This window comes from Pyrus communis, chromosome 17 (assembly GCF_041283825.1).
Source record: "Pyrus communis isolate YQ-2024b chromosome 17, ASM4128382v1, whole genome shotgun sequence".
NCBI lineage: Eukaryota > Viridiplantae > Streptophyta > Magnoliopsida > Rosales > Rosaceae > Pyrus > Pyrus communis.
In genome coordinates this window covers 19,390,256-19,407,247 of record NC_142581.1, presented here as the reverse complement: position 1 = coordinate 19,407,247, position 16,992 = coordinate 19,390,256, and the positions used below count along the sequence as shown (strand labels likewise).

Sequence of the window (16,992 nt, the reverse complement as noted above, 5' to 3'; positions counted from 1 at the left end):
GTATTCCATTTTGTTTTATTCTACCCTAATTTATTTTTTCATTTCTACACAAAATTTTGACAATCAAATTGAATAATTCAGATGAAAACAAGAGACAAATCAAATAAGAATACGTAGGGTGAAAAATGGTAATTTGATTATCGTTTCCGCTTATTCTAACGATAAAATATTAACAACAAAAAATCGGTTTTTTAGAATTCACAATATTAGTAAATTTAATACAACGTGTTCTTGTTTTGTGAGTAATATTTGTAATCCTTTCATTCTTATTTTGCAAATAATATATATGTTAGATTAAATTTAAAATTTAAAATTGAATACAACGCACGATTAGATCGCATTCTAAAATAATTTCGTGATTTTGATTTAATATCCAAAACGATACATGATTACCTTTATCTCTTCAAGGATATTCTTAAGAACATATCAAAATGCTCATTTTTCAAACCAACAAAAAATAAATAAAAAAGAACAAAAAAAATCAAATAAAAAGTAGAACGTTATCCAGGTACAGAACCGTACTTCAGGCTCAATTATCGCGCGCATTATAAGAGTAATTTTTCAGTTTGTTGAAATAGATTCAGTACATACAAAAAATGATAATACAAATAATTAAATACTTAAAAAGAAAAAATTCAACCATTTATTGTAAGGCGCGTAGGATCGCGTCCTTGACGGTCTAAAAATCCCTCCAATTATAGAACCACCGCGTCCTTCTAATCCACCATTTTATTCAAATTCCCCAAAGTACCCCTATAATTTTCCCAAATAAATTCGTCTCTCGTCGGTCTCTCTTTTAACGCACACAAACGCAATCTCTTCTTTCTCTCTCTCGCAGCTCGCTCCCTCGCTCGCTTATCCTTGGCCCGGCCCGACCCGAACCGCCATCGCCGAACCGGCCGAGTCGGCACAATGACTCGGCGGTGCTCTCACTGTAGCAACAACGGGCACAACTCGCGCACGTGCCCGACACGTGTAGGGTCCTCCTCCTCGTCCCCCTCCTTATGCGGCGGCGGAGGCGTGAAGCTGTTCGGCGTGAGGCTCACCGATGGCTCGATCATTAAGAAGAGCGCCAGCATGGGGAATTTATCCAGTGCGGTGGCGCACTACCACTCCTCGCCGCCGAACCCGGACTCTCCGAGCTCCGACCCGCTCCATGACCCGGTTCACGTTCCCGACGGTTACTTATCCGACGACCCCGCCCACGCCTCTTCCTCCGTCAATCGCCGCGGCGATCGTAAAAAAGGTAATTTCCGTTTTCCGAACTTATTTCAATTTTTGGAAGCAAAAGGCGTTATATTTGATTGATGTTGTTGAATTTGTTTGTTATATTCGCATGCATGAAGTTGATTCTATTGTTTTGTTCGGAGTTAAGTCAAAATTTTGATGGAATATTTGAAATATTGAATGAAAATTGAAATTAATCTGACGGAATTAGATTATTTTATACCTATTTGTTGTGTTTATTATGTATAGCTTTATTCTAAATTATGCAAAAATCTGTTCGTTTCTTGAGGAAGATGAGCCGTTCGTTTCATTGTTTCATCTATGTTGACTTGGTCCTTGTTTATTATCCTTTTGCTTTTCATTGGTCTGGATTGTTTTCAAATAATGGGTTAATTTCAAGTCGTAATCTTGCTGGAACTCGTCGGTTCGTGGTTTCGCGGTTCATTTGAAGTAATTTACATCGTTAGTGCACTATGCGTGTTTTTGTGCATGTATTGTTTAGAGTTTGAGTTAGTGTTTGTGTTTGTAATGCTTTCGAGCTTGGAGTTTGGTGGTCTTTCAACAACAGGAGCACATGCTTGCACTTTTACCATACCCCGACAAGCTAAGAGATGGATTCAATTTTAGGGTTTTAGACGATTCATAAATTCTGCCAAAGGCTGCGTTGTAGTGCCTCGAATAATGCTCTGACAACAGTTAACATCCTCTTGGAAACTAGTAATTCTTGCCTGCCACCGGTAGTGTACAACTGGTGGTAGGGAAAGGATCCCAAAACACTGCCAAAGTCTTTCTCTAATAAGAGCATAACTTGTACTGGGGGTTCATGGGTACACTACGTGAATGTTGATGTCCTGTCTAGATAATAGTTGAAATATTTGGCCCTGAATGGAATTTAGATGAGGTAATGTTTATGGTCCTTGGTATGCATTTCGTGTTTGGTGATGGTATCGTGCTAAGACGGTTACTTTCCATGCCACATCAAAATATCCAAATGTTTGACTTTCATTACAGATTGCTCGTTTTTTCCCTTCTGCTGACTCATTTGCGCTAAGACTGTTTCAAACGATTGGTAATACAATGCATGGTTGAAAAGAAAATCAAAAGATTACGAGTACAGGGCCCTGTAAGCGGAGGAAGGCAGGGTATTTATTAATGTTTTCCTGTGACTTGTGCATGCTTAAAAACCTCAACTGTAAGAAACCTTATTGTTTTCACTCTTGTTGTTTCCAAAGCCTGCAAATGCCCATCTAATGTTTGTAACTGTTTCTGTTATCACATCAGGTCTTGAATTGACAGGTTGTTGCTTGCATAAAATCATTGCAAAATGTAGTATAATTGTCTCCAAGCCCACCATGTTTTGCAACCCAATCTTACTTGTTGATCAATTCTTGGGGTTTATAATCAATTTTTACTGGCTTTGGTTCTCAGGAACGCCTTGGACAGAAGAGGAGCATCGGATGTTTTTGATAGGTCTCCAGAAATTGGGGAAGGGAGACTGGCGTGGGATAGCACGGAGTTATGTGACGACTAGGACTCCCACCCAGGTGGCAAGCCATGCCCAGAAGTATTTTATTCGACAGAGTAATGCTACACGAAGAAAGAGGCGCTCCAGCCTTTTTGACATGGTTCCCGATATGGTATGTCTTACTCCATGATTTATTTTTCTTTTAAAATATTCTACTCACAATTGTGACCATGCTATCAGACACAGAATATGGTTTTCTATATTAGGCATCTTATGGTAAAGATGCGCTTCTCTTTCATTTAAAAGATGAATGTATTGCCAAAAGATGATCGATCGCATGGGTTTAGCTTGTGTTTATCAATTCTGACTTCTGAGCTATCTGACCTATCACTATGTAATTTGGTCAAATAAATTGGTGTTCGGTTCTGTGATAAAGGTTTGATAATGATGCAAAAACTTGCGATTGAATTGTTTGTTATTTGTTTTCCAGGCTATGGATCCACCTCCTGTGCCAGAAGAACAAGTTTTTCTGCCTTCTTCTCGGGAAGGAGAATCTGAAGATGCAAACTCACTACCTTCATTAAATCTTTCCCTCAGCTCTGAGACCAAACCCATGGAAACCACACATGAAGAAAAAGTAATAGAACTTGATCAGGAGCCTGCAATGGGATCAAACGGTTTCCCGCCAATGGCTCCACCTTACATCCCAGCTTATACGTCCTACCCTTGGCCATATTGGGCACCAAGTGCAGGGCCCTTTAGAGAAATGGTTGGTGAGCCCTCGCATCAACCGGTCTTAAGGCCGATTCCTATCGTTCCTAAGGAGCCTGTCAATGTTGATGCGCTGGGCATGTCTCAGCTCAGTCTTGGAGAGAAGGAGGGAGGACTTAAGGAGCCTTCACCTCTCTCCTTAAGACTACTCGGAGAGCCGTCAAGGCAGTCAGCATTTCACCCGAATGCTCCAGCTAGTGAGCCGGACGTGAGCAAAGGCAAGAGCAGCGCGATCCAAGCAGTCTGAATCTGGGGAAATGGAGCAGCATCTCGGTCTTCTTTTCGGGCTGTTTTGTACTTTTTGTTGTGCACTAGTCTGAAGGCTTATAAATAACATAGGCTAGATAAATTTCGTTGGAGAAAAGTTAATTCTTTCTAATTGTAAACAGCTAGAAATTTGAAACTGAACGGTCCTGGTAACTTAGTTATGCCTTCTGTCGATGAAATCTGAATTTCTTGTAGTCTTAGTATACAATCTGATATAAAAACATAAATAGTGCTGGGAAAACATGCTTCATACTCCAGTTGACGGGACCTTTCGGCCATTAGACTCTTGCGTTCGACTGCGGAGTCGATTGTACGGAAGAAAAAATGCTCGGATACGAGAAAGTCTTCTCAGGCGTAGCCGACTGTGCGTCCTCTTCACATTATGTGGTCAAGTGTGGGACTTTGATTTTTTGGATTCAACCACTTCCAATCGACTCCATTTCTCTCTTTGACGGAGATTATGGGCAATTCTGACTGGATTTCTCCTGTGTCCGCTGACGTGCTCGAATTTGATTCCAACATTACTCAAAATATCCGCTATATCCTCATTCCTGTCTTATTCATCATCGAGTAAACTGCCAAATACTCCCTGCTCCCCCACCCCCACCCCCACCCTTACCCCTTAACTAGTGCGAGGCTGCCGATTTACCCCTTAACTAGTGCGAGGCTGCCGATTTACCACTCCAGATGGTCCTGCAATAGCTAATTCTTTGATATTGTAGTCCTAAATCATTTGCCTTTAGGATAGTCTCATTGCACTCCCATAAATTAGGGGGTGTAGTCAAACTAAGATTTTAAAGGATTTTAAAAGTGATAGATTTGATAGGATTTAGGAGGATTTAAGACTCCTACAAAATTCATATGCATATGGATTTTAAAGAATTTGAATGAATTTGGTTTGTAGATTTTAGTGGATTTTCATATAATTTTTTTATTGAAAAAAAAAGGACAAATCTTTTCCCCTTGCCTTACTGTACTTGACAGCCACTTTATCCCCTCCCTTTTCGGGTTCTCTTTCACATCATTACGGCTCCATCTCTCTCTCAATTGATAGATGAACAGAACTTTGGTGAGCTTTTGAGCACTACATCATCAACAACCATCACCACCGATTGCCCTTTTGCCAGAGACATACAATGTAGTACTTCAGTAGTGCTTGTGGTACCAAAGACATTAAAAAATCAGAATGGCGAGAGAGTATTATTAAACAAAATCCTAGAAACTGTTACCTGCCTAATTAAGGTCTAGGGGTCATAATAATACAAAAAACTAGTATAAGAAATTGTTACCTGCTCCCTTGCACACCTTGCAGTCAACCAAGCCTGACTCTATCTTCATTTTTCCATTATTAACCAAAATCCTATATATATGATATATCCTTGAATGCTTCAAACTAATATTATGTAGAGTAGGGATCAAATATGTTGAACACTACATTGGGTTCTAATCATTGAGCATTGTCACGCCCCAACCTGCGGATAAAGACTATTCACGAGTTAGGGTGTGAGCCATATCTTAGCTATAAAAATAAATTCTACAACCAAGACATGGTGAAAAAATTTACAATGAAATTGATTAATAACTAAAACACAATACATCACAGCACAAAATCTTACATGATAAAACTTGAGTTTACCACATATAATTTATTGAATACGCAGCAGAAATAAAATACTACATAAATTAATTCACAACAAAAAGTACCAACAAAATAATAATTGAAATGAGTAGCTCTTGCAAATACATAAAATATATGCAATAAGATGCATGAATGTACTCACTCCCTTTTAATCCCATCAATGTTGGATTTATTCAACATAAATCAACCATAAATGATCTACTATATGTAATAGGAATGTATAAGTTGGAGATCAGTTAAGTTGCGATTTGATTTCCTTATATCAACCCTACATTAAGTGTCTTACATTATAAGTAGGTTTTGATTGAATCCTTAATAATATATGATTATGTTATTTTACTTGAGAGCCAAGAAAGGAGAGTTTTAGTTTTCCCTTATGGACGGAATCTAAGACTTTGGCTAGTATATAAACATCGGTCCCTGCTAACCCTAGACACGACAACTAAGGCTTCCCATAGAGCATTGTCATCAATCTAGGAGTTCGCACAAGAGATGGTGTTTTCTCTCGATCACGGCAAACGTACCAGAGTTGGTGTTCTCTCAATCACACATTGGTTGCATGGCTGCTGCACCTTCAACAAGTAAGTGCTTCATATAAATTTATATAATTGTATATCTTGTGTTTTGATCATACAAACAATATGGATAACAATTGGTATTAGAGCCATTGTTTGTATGGTTAAAACCAATAAAGAATCAATACCGCATATGTTTTCGATTGATCAACCTGCATGTATAAAGTTATAACTATATTTGATGACTATCGAAAACATTCAGTGTTTGCATAGTTTTTAATTCATGCCAGTTTTAACTGTTCTGCATGATCATTAGTACTTCGATACTTATAAGGTTGATATGGACATCATCTGCATAATTCAGTCGATCATATATTCAAGCTACAACCGTATATCATGAGAGATTGAATCATGTAGTAAAGTTGTTGTTCATAAAATTGCATTCAATATATGATATAGAGACTATTCTTCTTGCTCACAAGTGTTGATCATTGTTTTCTAGATCATATATGAATGGTATGACATGATTTATGTGCTATATCAGTAGTGAAGGTTCTCATCTTGCTCACAAGTGTTGGGAATCAACATGAAGGTAACTGGTATAACACATAAATCAGTGTCAGAAGACATATTGATTCATCTTGCTCACAAGTGTCGAATCAAATTCGTTTTTATAAAGTTTTTGGGATTGGTTTAATCAATGCATGCATGTTGTATATATATTCAATGATGAATGCTGTGAACACTGTTCAGACCCTAAGTGGAACAAACTACAAAAAGTGGAAAAAAGACTTGGAAATCTGTCTTGGATTAATGGATTTAGATATGGCAACAAGGGAAGATTCTCCTCCAGAACTTGCTGCAGATGCTACAGTTGATGTCAAAGCAAAATATGAAAAGTGGCAGAAGGCTAATCGAATTGCTCTCTTGGTGATCAAGAAGTCCATGTCTGATACAGTGAAAGGTGGCATCCCTAAGTCCGAGAATGCCAAGGAGTTCTTGGCATCTATTGATGAAAAATTCAAGGAATCAGATAAGGCAGAAACTGGGAATCTCATGAATGAGCTCATATGCAAAAGGTATAATGGTATGGGTTGTGTAAGGGAGCATATATTAGAATTGCTAGATATTGGTGCAAAATTAAATGCTCTCAAGGTCCCTATGAGTGATCCTTTCTTAGTTCATGTGGCACTTAACTCGTTGCCAAATGAGTATTCACAACTGAAAAGGACATACAATGCACAAAAGTAAAAGTAGAGTCTGAATGAACTGATTATGATTTGTGTGCATGAGGAGCAACATATAAGGCACAAATTTTTTGAAAAGAAAGTGAATATGGTGACTGACCACCATAATAATACTGCAAGGCAAGATTACAACAAGGGGGCATCGAATCACTCCAAGCTAGGTGCAAACAAAGGTTCCAAAGCTGTCAAAGGCAAGTGGTTTTTCTGCAAGAAGTGGATTGCCAAAAATACATTGCCAAAAATACAAAAAGTGGATTGACAATGGCAAGGGGAAAGGTAATGTTATGATTTTTAAAGGTGAAGTTTTAGTTTGTTTTGAAACAAATAGTATTGAATATGCTAGGGATTCTTGGTGGATTGACAGTCATGTGGCAAATTCATTACAAGGATTCATAAGCAAGAGAGTGCCAAAAAGGGATAAAGTCTTAGTGATCGTTGGGAATGGAGGAAGAGCTGATGTCGAGTTCATTTGAACAGTTAGAATAAAGTTAGAGTCTGGTTTTACATTAAACCTTGAGAATGTGTGTTATGTACCTTCAATTCAAAGGAATCTAGTATCAGTTAGTCAGCTAGTTATGAAGAATTTTGTCTTTTCAATAAATGACAGTGGTTTTTCAATCTATAAAAATTCTCAGCTTGTTGGAAATGGTTTGCATGTTGGTGGGATGTTTAGACTGAATTGCAAAGAGTTAAAACATGTAGCACACATGGTCAGACAAAAGAGATTGAATCAAAATGAGACTTCCTCCACTCTTTGGCACAAAAGATTAGGGCATATTTCAATTGAGAGAATAAAGAACCTAAGTAAAAGTGGCATACTTCCACCACTTGAGTTTGATAATCTAGTTACACGTATTGAATGCATTAAATGAAAAATGTTGAGTTCACACAAGAAAGATGCAATCAGAAGTAATGGATTACTAGAGCTTATACACACTGACATATATGGTCTTTTCCCTATGCTTATGTATGATGGTTATAGGTACTTCATAACATTCATAGATGACCATTTGAGATATTGTTACTTATATTTGCTTACTGAGAAGTCTAGTACTCTAAATGCTTTTCAAATTTACAAGGCTGAAGTTGAAAAACAGTTGGATAAGAAAATCAAAACTGTGAGGTCTGACAGAGGTGGTGAATACTATGGAAGATACATTGAACATGGAAGAAATCCAGGACCTTTTGCACTTTACTTGCAAAGTGAAGGAATTGTAGCTCAATATACAAATCCTGGAACACCACAACAGAATGGTGTCTCTGAGAGAAAGAATCGTACCTTGAAGGAATTGTAGCATTACCAACTTGCCAATGTTTCTATGGGGTGATGCAATTAAAACTGCAAACTATATCTCCAACAAGGCACCAAGCAAGTCTATCACTTCAACACCCTTTGAACTTTGGAACAACAGAAAGCCTAGCTTGTTACATTTTTTAGAATATGAGGAAAAAGATTTGAGGACTGCCTAGTATTTTAGAGTCTTTTAAAATCCTCTCAAATCCGAGATTGACTACACCCCTAATATACAATCATCTTGTTACTTTTTCAACGAATTCAACAATCATTATTTTAATTAACTATATTATGGTAGCAACAATCCGCAGTTTTCAGTCTTGATAAATTTGTACATAAATTTGTACCTACAAAGCAATCAACACTTTTAATCAAATACCAAATTCTCACGTTGAATCATTGATGCCTAAGTTAGTTTTTCTAGAAAGAGTAAGTGTTTAAGGCCTATATTCTTAGCAAAAAACTTACCGAAACTTGGAGGTGATGAGGGTATTTATAAGAGGTAGTGGCATGCCATGCTGAAGGTTTTGTCCTATACATGGCAGCTTCCTATTGGCTAAGTTATGTGATGTGCAAGGAAATGATATTTCGAAGATATTAATTAAGAGATAATATCTTAATGGGAATATCCCAAATTGATTGAGAGTCCTGCCCATTTAATGAGAGTAGTCTTGTCTTACTTGAGTAAAAGTTCACATGTCGCCTCCACGATTTTTGGGATTATTTTTTGTTCCACAAATGCCCCCACATATGTTAAAAATAATTAAATATTTTATTAATTGTTTAGTCACTTGACACAAGTTGGCAGCCACATCATGTATGAGATTAAAATGAAACAGTAAGTAAATATATGAAATTGAAATGTTTTAAAGATTTTTTATGAGATTACAATTGACTTTGAGGAACTAAAATGTAATTTAACTTTATATTTACTATAGCGGATGCACCCAATACACTCGAGTTCAAAGCCCTACTACAGTGTCAATTAATTAAAAGTAAAATTAGTTTTGTTAGACCATTTTCATTAGTTTTCTAAATATACTAGCTAACATGTTATCGTACATCCCTCCTAAAACAATTATATATATATTTTAATTAATGCACCGTCAGTAGCCTTGATGAGATGTCACGTGTCTCATATTCAAACTTGGTAACATACGAGACACACACACACACACACAATAAACATGAGGATTTATGCGTTAATTTAAGAAACACTATAATAAACATGATTTTCTGGTCTCACCGAATATGGGATTCCAAATTTAGGGTAATAAATACCTTCTTATTATGGAAACAAGATCATCTTCAAGATCATAATTTGAAAGTTCGTTGCGATTAGTCTGTTAATTTTGTTAAAATTTGGTTGATACGGCCACATAACTAAATTACTCAATAAAAATATAAACCCATGTTGGCGCACACCAAAATTATACAAATCATTGGGAGCGTTTACAAAATTTAAAAATAAAAAAAAAAATAAAAAAAAAAAATAAAAGTTTCACATATTTGTAATTTTGTAAAATTTCAATAAAAATTTGAAAAAAAATGTTAAAAACTAACATGCAGCCAAATCATGAAATCTAAGATAAAAGCTTTCTTGTACCCAAAAACAGAATAACAGAGTGACGTGGTGAAAGAATCCGAGAGCTCACCAAACACTCTGTGCGCCTCGTCGTGTCATATATAAATACCCAGAGGAACAGCGTCTCCTTCCCTCCGATCTCCGATCTCTCTCTGGTCACTCAATTTAGGGTTTTCTGATCCTCTCTGCAACTGTAATTTAGGGTTTGGAGCGAAATCTTAGCTTCCTGTCGTTCGCATATAATCTCCCTCATTCAAGTCAAATTTTCAATTTTCTAGGGTTCTGGTATTCGATTTTGTTTAGATATCTCAGCTATTCGATATGTAAGTGCGTATATATAGCTTACAATTGGGAATTTTGTTTTGGATTTTGATGATAAATTTGTTGCCTTAGGGTTTTGATAAGAGCGAATTTGGAAGGGACGTTGTAGAATTTGGCTTTTTGTGGTAAAGTAGATTGTTTGGTGCTCGAGAATTTGCTCAGCTATGGCTTCATACCGGCCATTCCCACCCCAATCATCGTTCGCGCCACCACCAAATCAAAACCCTCTACCGCCAGCACCGCCGCTACCGCAACAGCGAGGCAGTCAGTATAACCAGAATTGGGGATATAATGCTAGTAGTGGTGGTTCTGGTGGCAGCGATGGGGCTGTTCCGGCGGCTCCTTCTTCGTATCCACCAAATTACAATTACCAGCATAGTAGTTATGCCCCTCCAAGAACTCAACACCCTCGTCCACCACCACAATACAACTATCAACCACCGCCTCCACCACCACCCGAGTCTTCATACCCACCACCACCGCCCCCTCAAGCTCCTCCAGTGGGGCAAAGTAATATGCCATTACAGCCTCCGCAAGCCCCCATGTACTACCAGAATTCTCAGTATAGTCACCAGTCAATCCAGCAGCCACCACCTCCGCCCCCACCACCTTTGTCCCCGAATTCTTCGGTACCACCGCCACCACCTCCCCCTGGTTCACCTCCACCACCGCCTCCTCAAAGTAAGGATAGTGGGGTAGATAGGGGATCCCATGACAAAGGGGCTTCCAGAGAGGCATCACTTTCTGGGAGGCGTGAACGTGGGCATATGAATCATGGGGTTCCTGAAAAACAGCAGAAGCCCCCTGTTCCTTCAGTGCCAGCAAAAAAAGCAAATGGGCCGCCAGGGAGAGTGGAAACAGAGGAAGAGAGGAGATTAAGGAAGAAGAGAGAGTTTGAGAAACAAAGGCAAGAAGAGAAGCATAGGCAGCAACTGAAGGATTCCCAAAACTCAGTTTTGCAGAAGACGCATATGTTGTCTTCTGGGAAGGGACATGGTTCCATTGTTGGGTCGCGAATGGGGGAAAGGAGAGCTACTCCATTTTTGAGTGGTGAGAGGACTGAAAATAGGCTAAAGAAGCCAACGACATTTGTATGCAAGTTGAAGTAAGTATGCTAACAATTACCTTTGTTTGAAGAACATAAATTTGCCCTTTCTAATTGAACTCAATCTTTTTCTGTTTTAATGGAAACCGACTTCAAACCTTGATACATCCATACCGATTTGATAATATGATGATAATTCATTCCCTAACAGTTTAAGTTGAACTGCTACTCATTTGATTCTATATGTTTAGTGGAACATAATGATCTTTTGAGCAATATAACATGTTTTAAAATGTAAACTTGTCTCAAACTACCGACGGTATGTCACAGTCAATCTCATATGTCCTCGATGACTGAACAACATTCTTTTAGTCTACTCCAAAGAAAAATAGAACAAAATAATTTTAGTTTGAAATAGTGTCCGCTCACCACTCTGTGTTTACTCCTATGATGACTCTAATTAAATTGTATTTTCTTTGAAGATTCAGGAATGAACTTCCAGATCCTAGTGCACAGCCAAAGCTTATGTCATTGAAGAAAGAGAAAGATCAGTAAGTCATCTCTTCTGTTGTTCAACCATCTAGACAATTATGCATTTAGGCTTGCCCTTGTTGTAATGCGTGTTCACTGGTTCATGGACTTTTGAGTATGCAAGAATGAGTAACTGGCAGTTTATGAAATTTTAACTGTTAGAATATAAAATCCAGAAAAGATTGGTGTGGTGGGGGACACTAATTTACATGGCTCGGCTTAGTTTTAAATCTTTTGGGGAAACTAATAGTCTAGGTTGAGTTCATTTTTTCATGTTTTAACACCCACTCTATGGTTTAAGTATCATTGGGATTCTGGGATCAAGCATGTTTTTAAGTTATTGTTGAAGCTTGGACTATGGGAACCAATTCTTATGGTTCAAATAATGACTTTATGACATATGATCGGCTGTTTAATTGTTATCCTTATTCCTTTGTTATCAAATTATCGAATTTCATGATCAAATTCAATTATTATTTTGTGGTAAGTTTTACAATCTTCCCTCCCTCCCCCAGATATACAAAATACACAATAACATCGTTGGAGAAAACATACAAGCCCAAGCTTTTCGTTGAGCCAGATCTTGGGATTCCTCTTGACCTACTCGACCTCAGTGTATACAAGTATCATACTCAACCCTAAACTTTTTAAGATCAATAGTTTTGTATTGCAAGACAATTCCGAACATATGTTTTTACTGGTTCAATCAGTCCTCCTCCTCCAAGTGTTAGACTGCCCCTTGCTTTGGAAGATGAGGAATTATTGCGGGATGATGTCGCAGTGACACCTGTGAAAAAGGATGGCATCAGAAGAAAAGAGCGGCCTACTGATAAAGGGGTTGCATGGCTAGTTAAAACCCAATATATATCTCCTCTTAGCATGGAGTCTGCAAGACAGGTAGTCAAACAATGCTCTATTTTAGATGAGAAATATGTCTTTAAATTATTGGTAAGCTATGTTATAATTATGTGCATTGCCATCTACAGTCTTTAACTGAAAAACAAGCAAAAGAACTGCGGGAAATGAAGGGTCGCAACATTTTGGAGAACCTCAATGACAGGTTGCTCTGCGCCCACCTACTCTTGTGATTGTGAAACTAATGTTTATTATTTATTAACTAATTATAATGAATCATTTTTCAGGGAAAGACAAATCAAGGAAATTGAGGCATCATTTGAGGCCTGCAAGTCACGACCTGTTCATGCAACCAACAAGAACTTATACGCTGAAGAGGTTCTACCTCTGTTGCCTGATTTTGACCGGTATGTAATATTTAATGTTCTATTAACATGATGATATATCCTTTTATTGCTGATCTATATAAGTAAAGTCATTATACGTGGTGGCAATGGAGTATGGTTAAGTCAAGCTGTGCTGTTTATTAACAGCTTGTTATTTTAGGCGCCAGACACTTAGAAATCAGAAGCATCTATGTTCATAAATGGGCGTGCGTACATGCAGATTGTAGATATTATTTCAATGATGACAAATCAGAGAATGAACAATTGGGCTGGTGGCTGATTAATTAAATACCTAAAGCATTTACTTAAAGAAATTGTATTGCCTCTAGAATGTTCATATTTACTTGGGGCTGTTACTGATGATTCTTTTGTAACAGGTATGACGACCAATTTGTCCTTGCAGCATTTGATGGTGCTCCTACTGCTGATTCAGAAATCTACAGCAAGTTGGACCTGTCGGTTCATGATGCCTATGAATCAAGAGTGAGTTGGGGTTATGATGCATGCAACCAGTTTTTTGTCGTAAATTTTAGATGTTCAAACCTTCCATTTTCAATGTCTTGGGCATTGCAGGCTATAACATTGTTTAGAAGTGAAAGCCCCAAAATCAGTGAAGTATAATAGAATTAAAAAATACTAATAGAAGACCAACATATTTGTACGAATTGGTCTGGTTAAAGCTCTGGCAGGCAAACAAGAAAAACTAATAGAACCAGTATCCACTTCGTCTCCCACTAAAAAAATTACCCAGGTTTGCTCCTAACCATATTTCAAACAGTATTGCTTCACTTCCTGTTAATGTGTCTTAGGTGGTTGCTTATTCGTTTTGGTTGGGAAACAATTAATAATGCATGTAAGTGCCATCGCACAACATAATGTCCCTAGCTTTAGATGAATTTGAATGTTTTCATATTTCTCCAAAGTTGTACTTGGAATATTTTCATGTTTCTTCAGCATCCAATAATTGGCTAGTAATCTGTTATGATCTCATCCATTACAGGCCATAATGAAAAGTTATAAGGTAACAGGTGTAGATCCAGCTAATCCTGAGAAATTTTTGGCTTACATGGTCCCTTCACCGAATGAGGTAGGCATGCTTGTTTTGAGAACATTAGCATTAACAGTTTATAGCTGCTCTCGGGGCTCATATATTATTTACCATTTCAATCGTGGCAGCTATCAAAAGATCCCTATGATGAATCTGAAGATGTTTCATATTCTTGGGTTCGCGAGTATCATTACGATGTATGTACCTTGTCCACAGTTTAAGAAGTTAATAAGTTTGACTTTTTGACTGTTTATTTAATAACAAGCCTATTCATGTCTCAACAGGTAAGAGGTGATGATGTGCACGACCCCACAACGTACCTTGTTTCCTTTGATGATGATGAAGCACGCTATGCGGTATCCCCTCGAATCGAGAATTTAATCTTTAATTATGCATGCACATATTTCTTGATCTTTGTTTTTGGAGAAGTCTTCAAAGGTATCGTTGTTATAAATTTTCCATTACAATGCAGCCCCTTCCCACAAAGCTTGTTTTAAGAAAAAAGAGATCCAAAGAGGGAAAAACCAGTGATGAAGTTGAGCATTTTCCTGCACCTGCAAGAGTGACGGTTAGGCGGAGACCAACTGTTGCGTCAATTGAACTAAAGGATGCAGGGGTATGAGAACCTATTTGTTGAAATTTAAATTTCTATGGGGTAATATAGGGTTTTAATAATCGAATGATTGTAATTGCATGACTTGCCGCTGTTTTCAGGATTATTCAAGGGGATCTGTATCAAAATTGAGAACAAGAGGCTATGATGTTGAAGATACCCTTGAAAGGCCACAAAAGATTGCACGACACCAAGATATGGATGAATATAGTGGTGGTGACGATGATTTATCTGATTAATTTCTCCGTTGATGTAAATGTCGCTGACTGTCGTGAAGGCTAGCAACTTATCTGGAATCTGCCCAATTGCGATCGGATGTCAATGCAAAGTAAAGGCAAGTTCGAACTCATTTGACAGCTTGTTTTTGGGACGTCCATTCGATCTTCAAAATATCTGCACGTATCGTTAGCCAGAAGACATTTTTCCTCAGATACCATGAAATGGTAAGATGAAAAGAAACCTTGTAAAGAAGTTAGACGTGTTTTAGAACGTTTTGATTTGAATATAGTGCTCTCGAGTTCATCCAGAAAGATTAGGTTTTCCCTCCCACCAGTTCTAATCCATGTCTTTTACTTGATTAGGTAATATGGTATTCAGCAATAAATTGTGCGCCTGCTTGTTTTATTGAATATTTGATTTTGTTATTAATATATGACGTACTTTACAGAGGTATTTGTCCGTTCACCCTCTCGCTAGAGCTGCAAATTTTTCTTCAAAACTTTAATTTTAGCCGATTACTCTTCTGAACTTTTATAATTAGCTAATTTCCCTTCTGAACTTTAACTTTAGTCGATTACCTCTCTAAACTTTTATAAATAGCCAATTTCCCTCTTACCGTTAGATTTTAAAAAATTTCATCATTTTTGCCCCCATATTGTTATGTATTGTTTGCGTGATCAAAATGAAGGGAAAATTAGATGAGATTTTTTAAAATCTAGTGTCAGGAGGGAGAATTGGCTATTTATAAAAGTTCTGGCAGGTAATCGACTAGAATTAAAATTCAAGGAGGAAATTCGCTAATATAAAAGTTCAGAGGATAATCGTCTAAAATTAAAGTTTACGTGGAAAATTGATAACTCTATATAGGTTCCAGGGGCAAATCCATAAATATGCCTTCTTTACCTCAAGTCAATTACTTAGATTATGGGCCTACATTGCATTTTAAGCAGCTTAGATTCGCTCGTAAAATTCTATTGGATTTTGGGACGAGCATCTACCTTGCCGTAACCGTCCAAACCAAAGCGTACTAAAGCGTCTGTAGCATTCCTTTTTGTCAAGGTTTCTGAGTATGAATTTTTGGCGAGTTTTGGGTCCGGAGGCTGGCAAAAGGTCCCAGGGGTCAAGAAAGATCCTCTGTGGATGCCTTTCATCAAATTCACCAATCTGGGTCTTTGAAATTTAATACAACATCTAAAGACAGGTCTCCTTTAAAAGTTATAATAACTTTAGCCGTTGGATCAAATTTCAAGAATTAGAATCATCGTCTCCGCACATGGGTGGAAGAGTTAAGCAAGCCGCAGCTATGTCCGTTGGATCAAAGTGCTGTTAATAATTGAATGATTGTTAACAGCACTTTTACAAAAACCCAAAAAAAAAAAAAAAAAAATAATAAATTACCTAACATCCAACAACTTTATTTTATAACTTTTTATTCTCACAATACAATAGAAGGTTTTTTTTAAAAAAAGGGAATTGTTATTAGCACTCTAAAAATCACATTCTACACTCCAAACTTTCTATATTAGGAAAAACAAATACACTTATGCGGAGTGTAGAATGAGATTTTTGGAGTGTCAATAACACTTCCCTTAAAAAAAACACAACAATAACAAACTAGCCCAAAATTTACACTCTACTGACAATAAGAGCTCGCTGAAGCTAAAACATTCATGGAAGTGAATTGAGGGATTTAGTGCCCTTGCTATATTGAACAATGTAAAACATTCTACAGAAAACTAAGTTGCCTCTTCACGTAATCGCCTAGCTGCCAACACAACTACGCTGTGTATTCGAATATTTACAACTACTCAAACGCTCAACAAGTACAAGCCGTTTTACGTACAACGATGAGCGATCCCCACACGGTTAAACGTTGAATTCACAGCACGCTTCGATTTGTTGAGCTAGCGTTGGAAAAGTCGACGACCCTAACCATGTTCGTTGTGAATGGAGTCCCAGGGAAG

General features: G+C 37.6%; 3 protein-coding genes across 4 annotated transcripts; all 3 read left to right on the top strand.

Moving 5' to 3' along the window:
• The first annotated feature begins 790 nt into the window (after window positions 1–790).
• On the top strand, window positions 791–3,909 carry LOC137707530 (transcription factor MYBS3). Its single transcript, XM_068446414.2, has 3 exons — window positions 791–1,246; window positions 2,656–2,864; window positions 3,183–3,909. Exons 1-3 carry the CDS (start codon window positions 913–915, stop codon window positions 3,708–3,710), a joined length of 1,071 nt encoding a protein of 356 aa, XP_068302515.2. The 5' UTR covers window positions 791–912; the 3' UTR covers window positions 3,711–3,909.
• Window positions 3,910–6,697: 2,788 nt separating this feature from the next.
• On the top strand, window positions 6,698–8,426 carry LOC137708982 (uncharacterized). Its single transcript, XM_088688504.1, is given in 2 exon segments — window positions 6,698–7,329; window positions 8,114–8,426. Coding segments are annotated over 2 exon segments (945 nt in total).
• A 1,580-nt stretch (window positions 8,427–10,006) lies between these two features.
• LOC137708464 (protein PAF1 homolog) lies at window positions 10,007–15,481 on the top strand. 2 transcript variants are annotated; one of them, XM_068447546.2, is made up of 12 exons: window positions 10,007–11,436; window positions 11,859–11,927; window positions 12,423–12,530; window positions 12,618–12,804; window positions 12,894–12,967; window positions 13,050–13,169; window positions 13,526–13,631; window positions 14,149–14,235; window positions 14,325–14,393; window positions 14,481–14,552; window positions 14,669–14,812; window positions 14,911–15,481. In XM_068447546.2, the coding sequence occupies exons 1-12, from the start codon at window positions 10,496–10,498 to the stop codon at window positions 15,046–15,048; spliced, it is 2,115 nt and encodes a 704-aa protein (XP_068303647.2). In that variant the 5' UTR covers window positions 10,007–10,495; the 3' UTR covers window positions 15,049–15,481. The 2 variants fall into 2 exon arrangements, with proteins under 2 accessions (XP_068303647.2, XP_088545114.1); XM_088688988.1 differs by having other exon boundaries at window positions 10,011–11,436; window positions 11,865–11,927.
• The last annotated feature ends 1,511 nt before the right edge of the window (window positions 15,482–16,992 follow it).

Excerpts from the sequence above, each read along its gene's own strand:
- LOC137707530 (XM_068446414.2), top strand. The coding sequence starts at position 913 with ATGACTCGGCGGTGCTCTCACTGTAGCAACAACGGGCACAACTCGCGC. Across the intron at positions 1,247-2,655 it reads CCGCGGCGATCGTAAAAAAG|GAACGCCTTGGACAGAAGAG; the intron begins GTAATTTCCGTT and ends TTTGGTTCTCAG. Across the intron at positions 2,865-3,182 it reads TTGACATGGTTCCCGATATG|GCTATGGATCCACCTCCTGT; the intron begins GTATGTCTTACT and ends TTTGTTTTCCAG.
- LOC137708464 (XM_068447546.2), top strand. The coding sequence starts at position 10,496 with ATGGCTTCATACCGGCCATTCCCACCCCAATCATCGTTCGCGCCACCA. Across the intron at positions 13,170-13,525 it reads CTGTTGCCTGATTTTGACCG|GTATGACGACCAATTTGTCC; the intron begins GTATGTAATATT and ends CTTTTGTAACAG. Across the intron at positions 14,553-14,668 it reads ATGATGAAGCACGCTATGCG|CCCCTTCCCACAAAGCTTGT; the intron begins GTATCCCCTCGA and ends ATTACAATGCAG.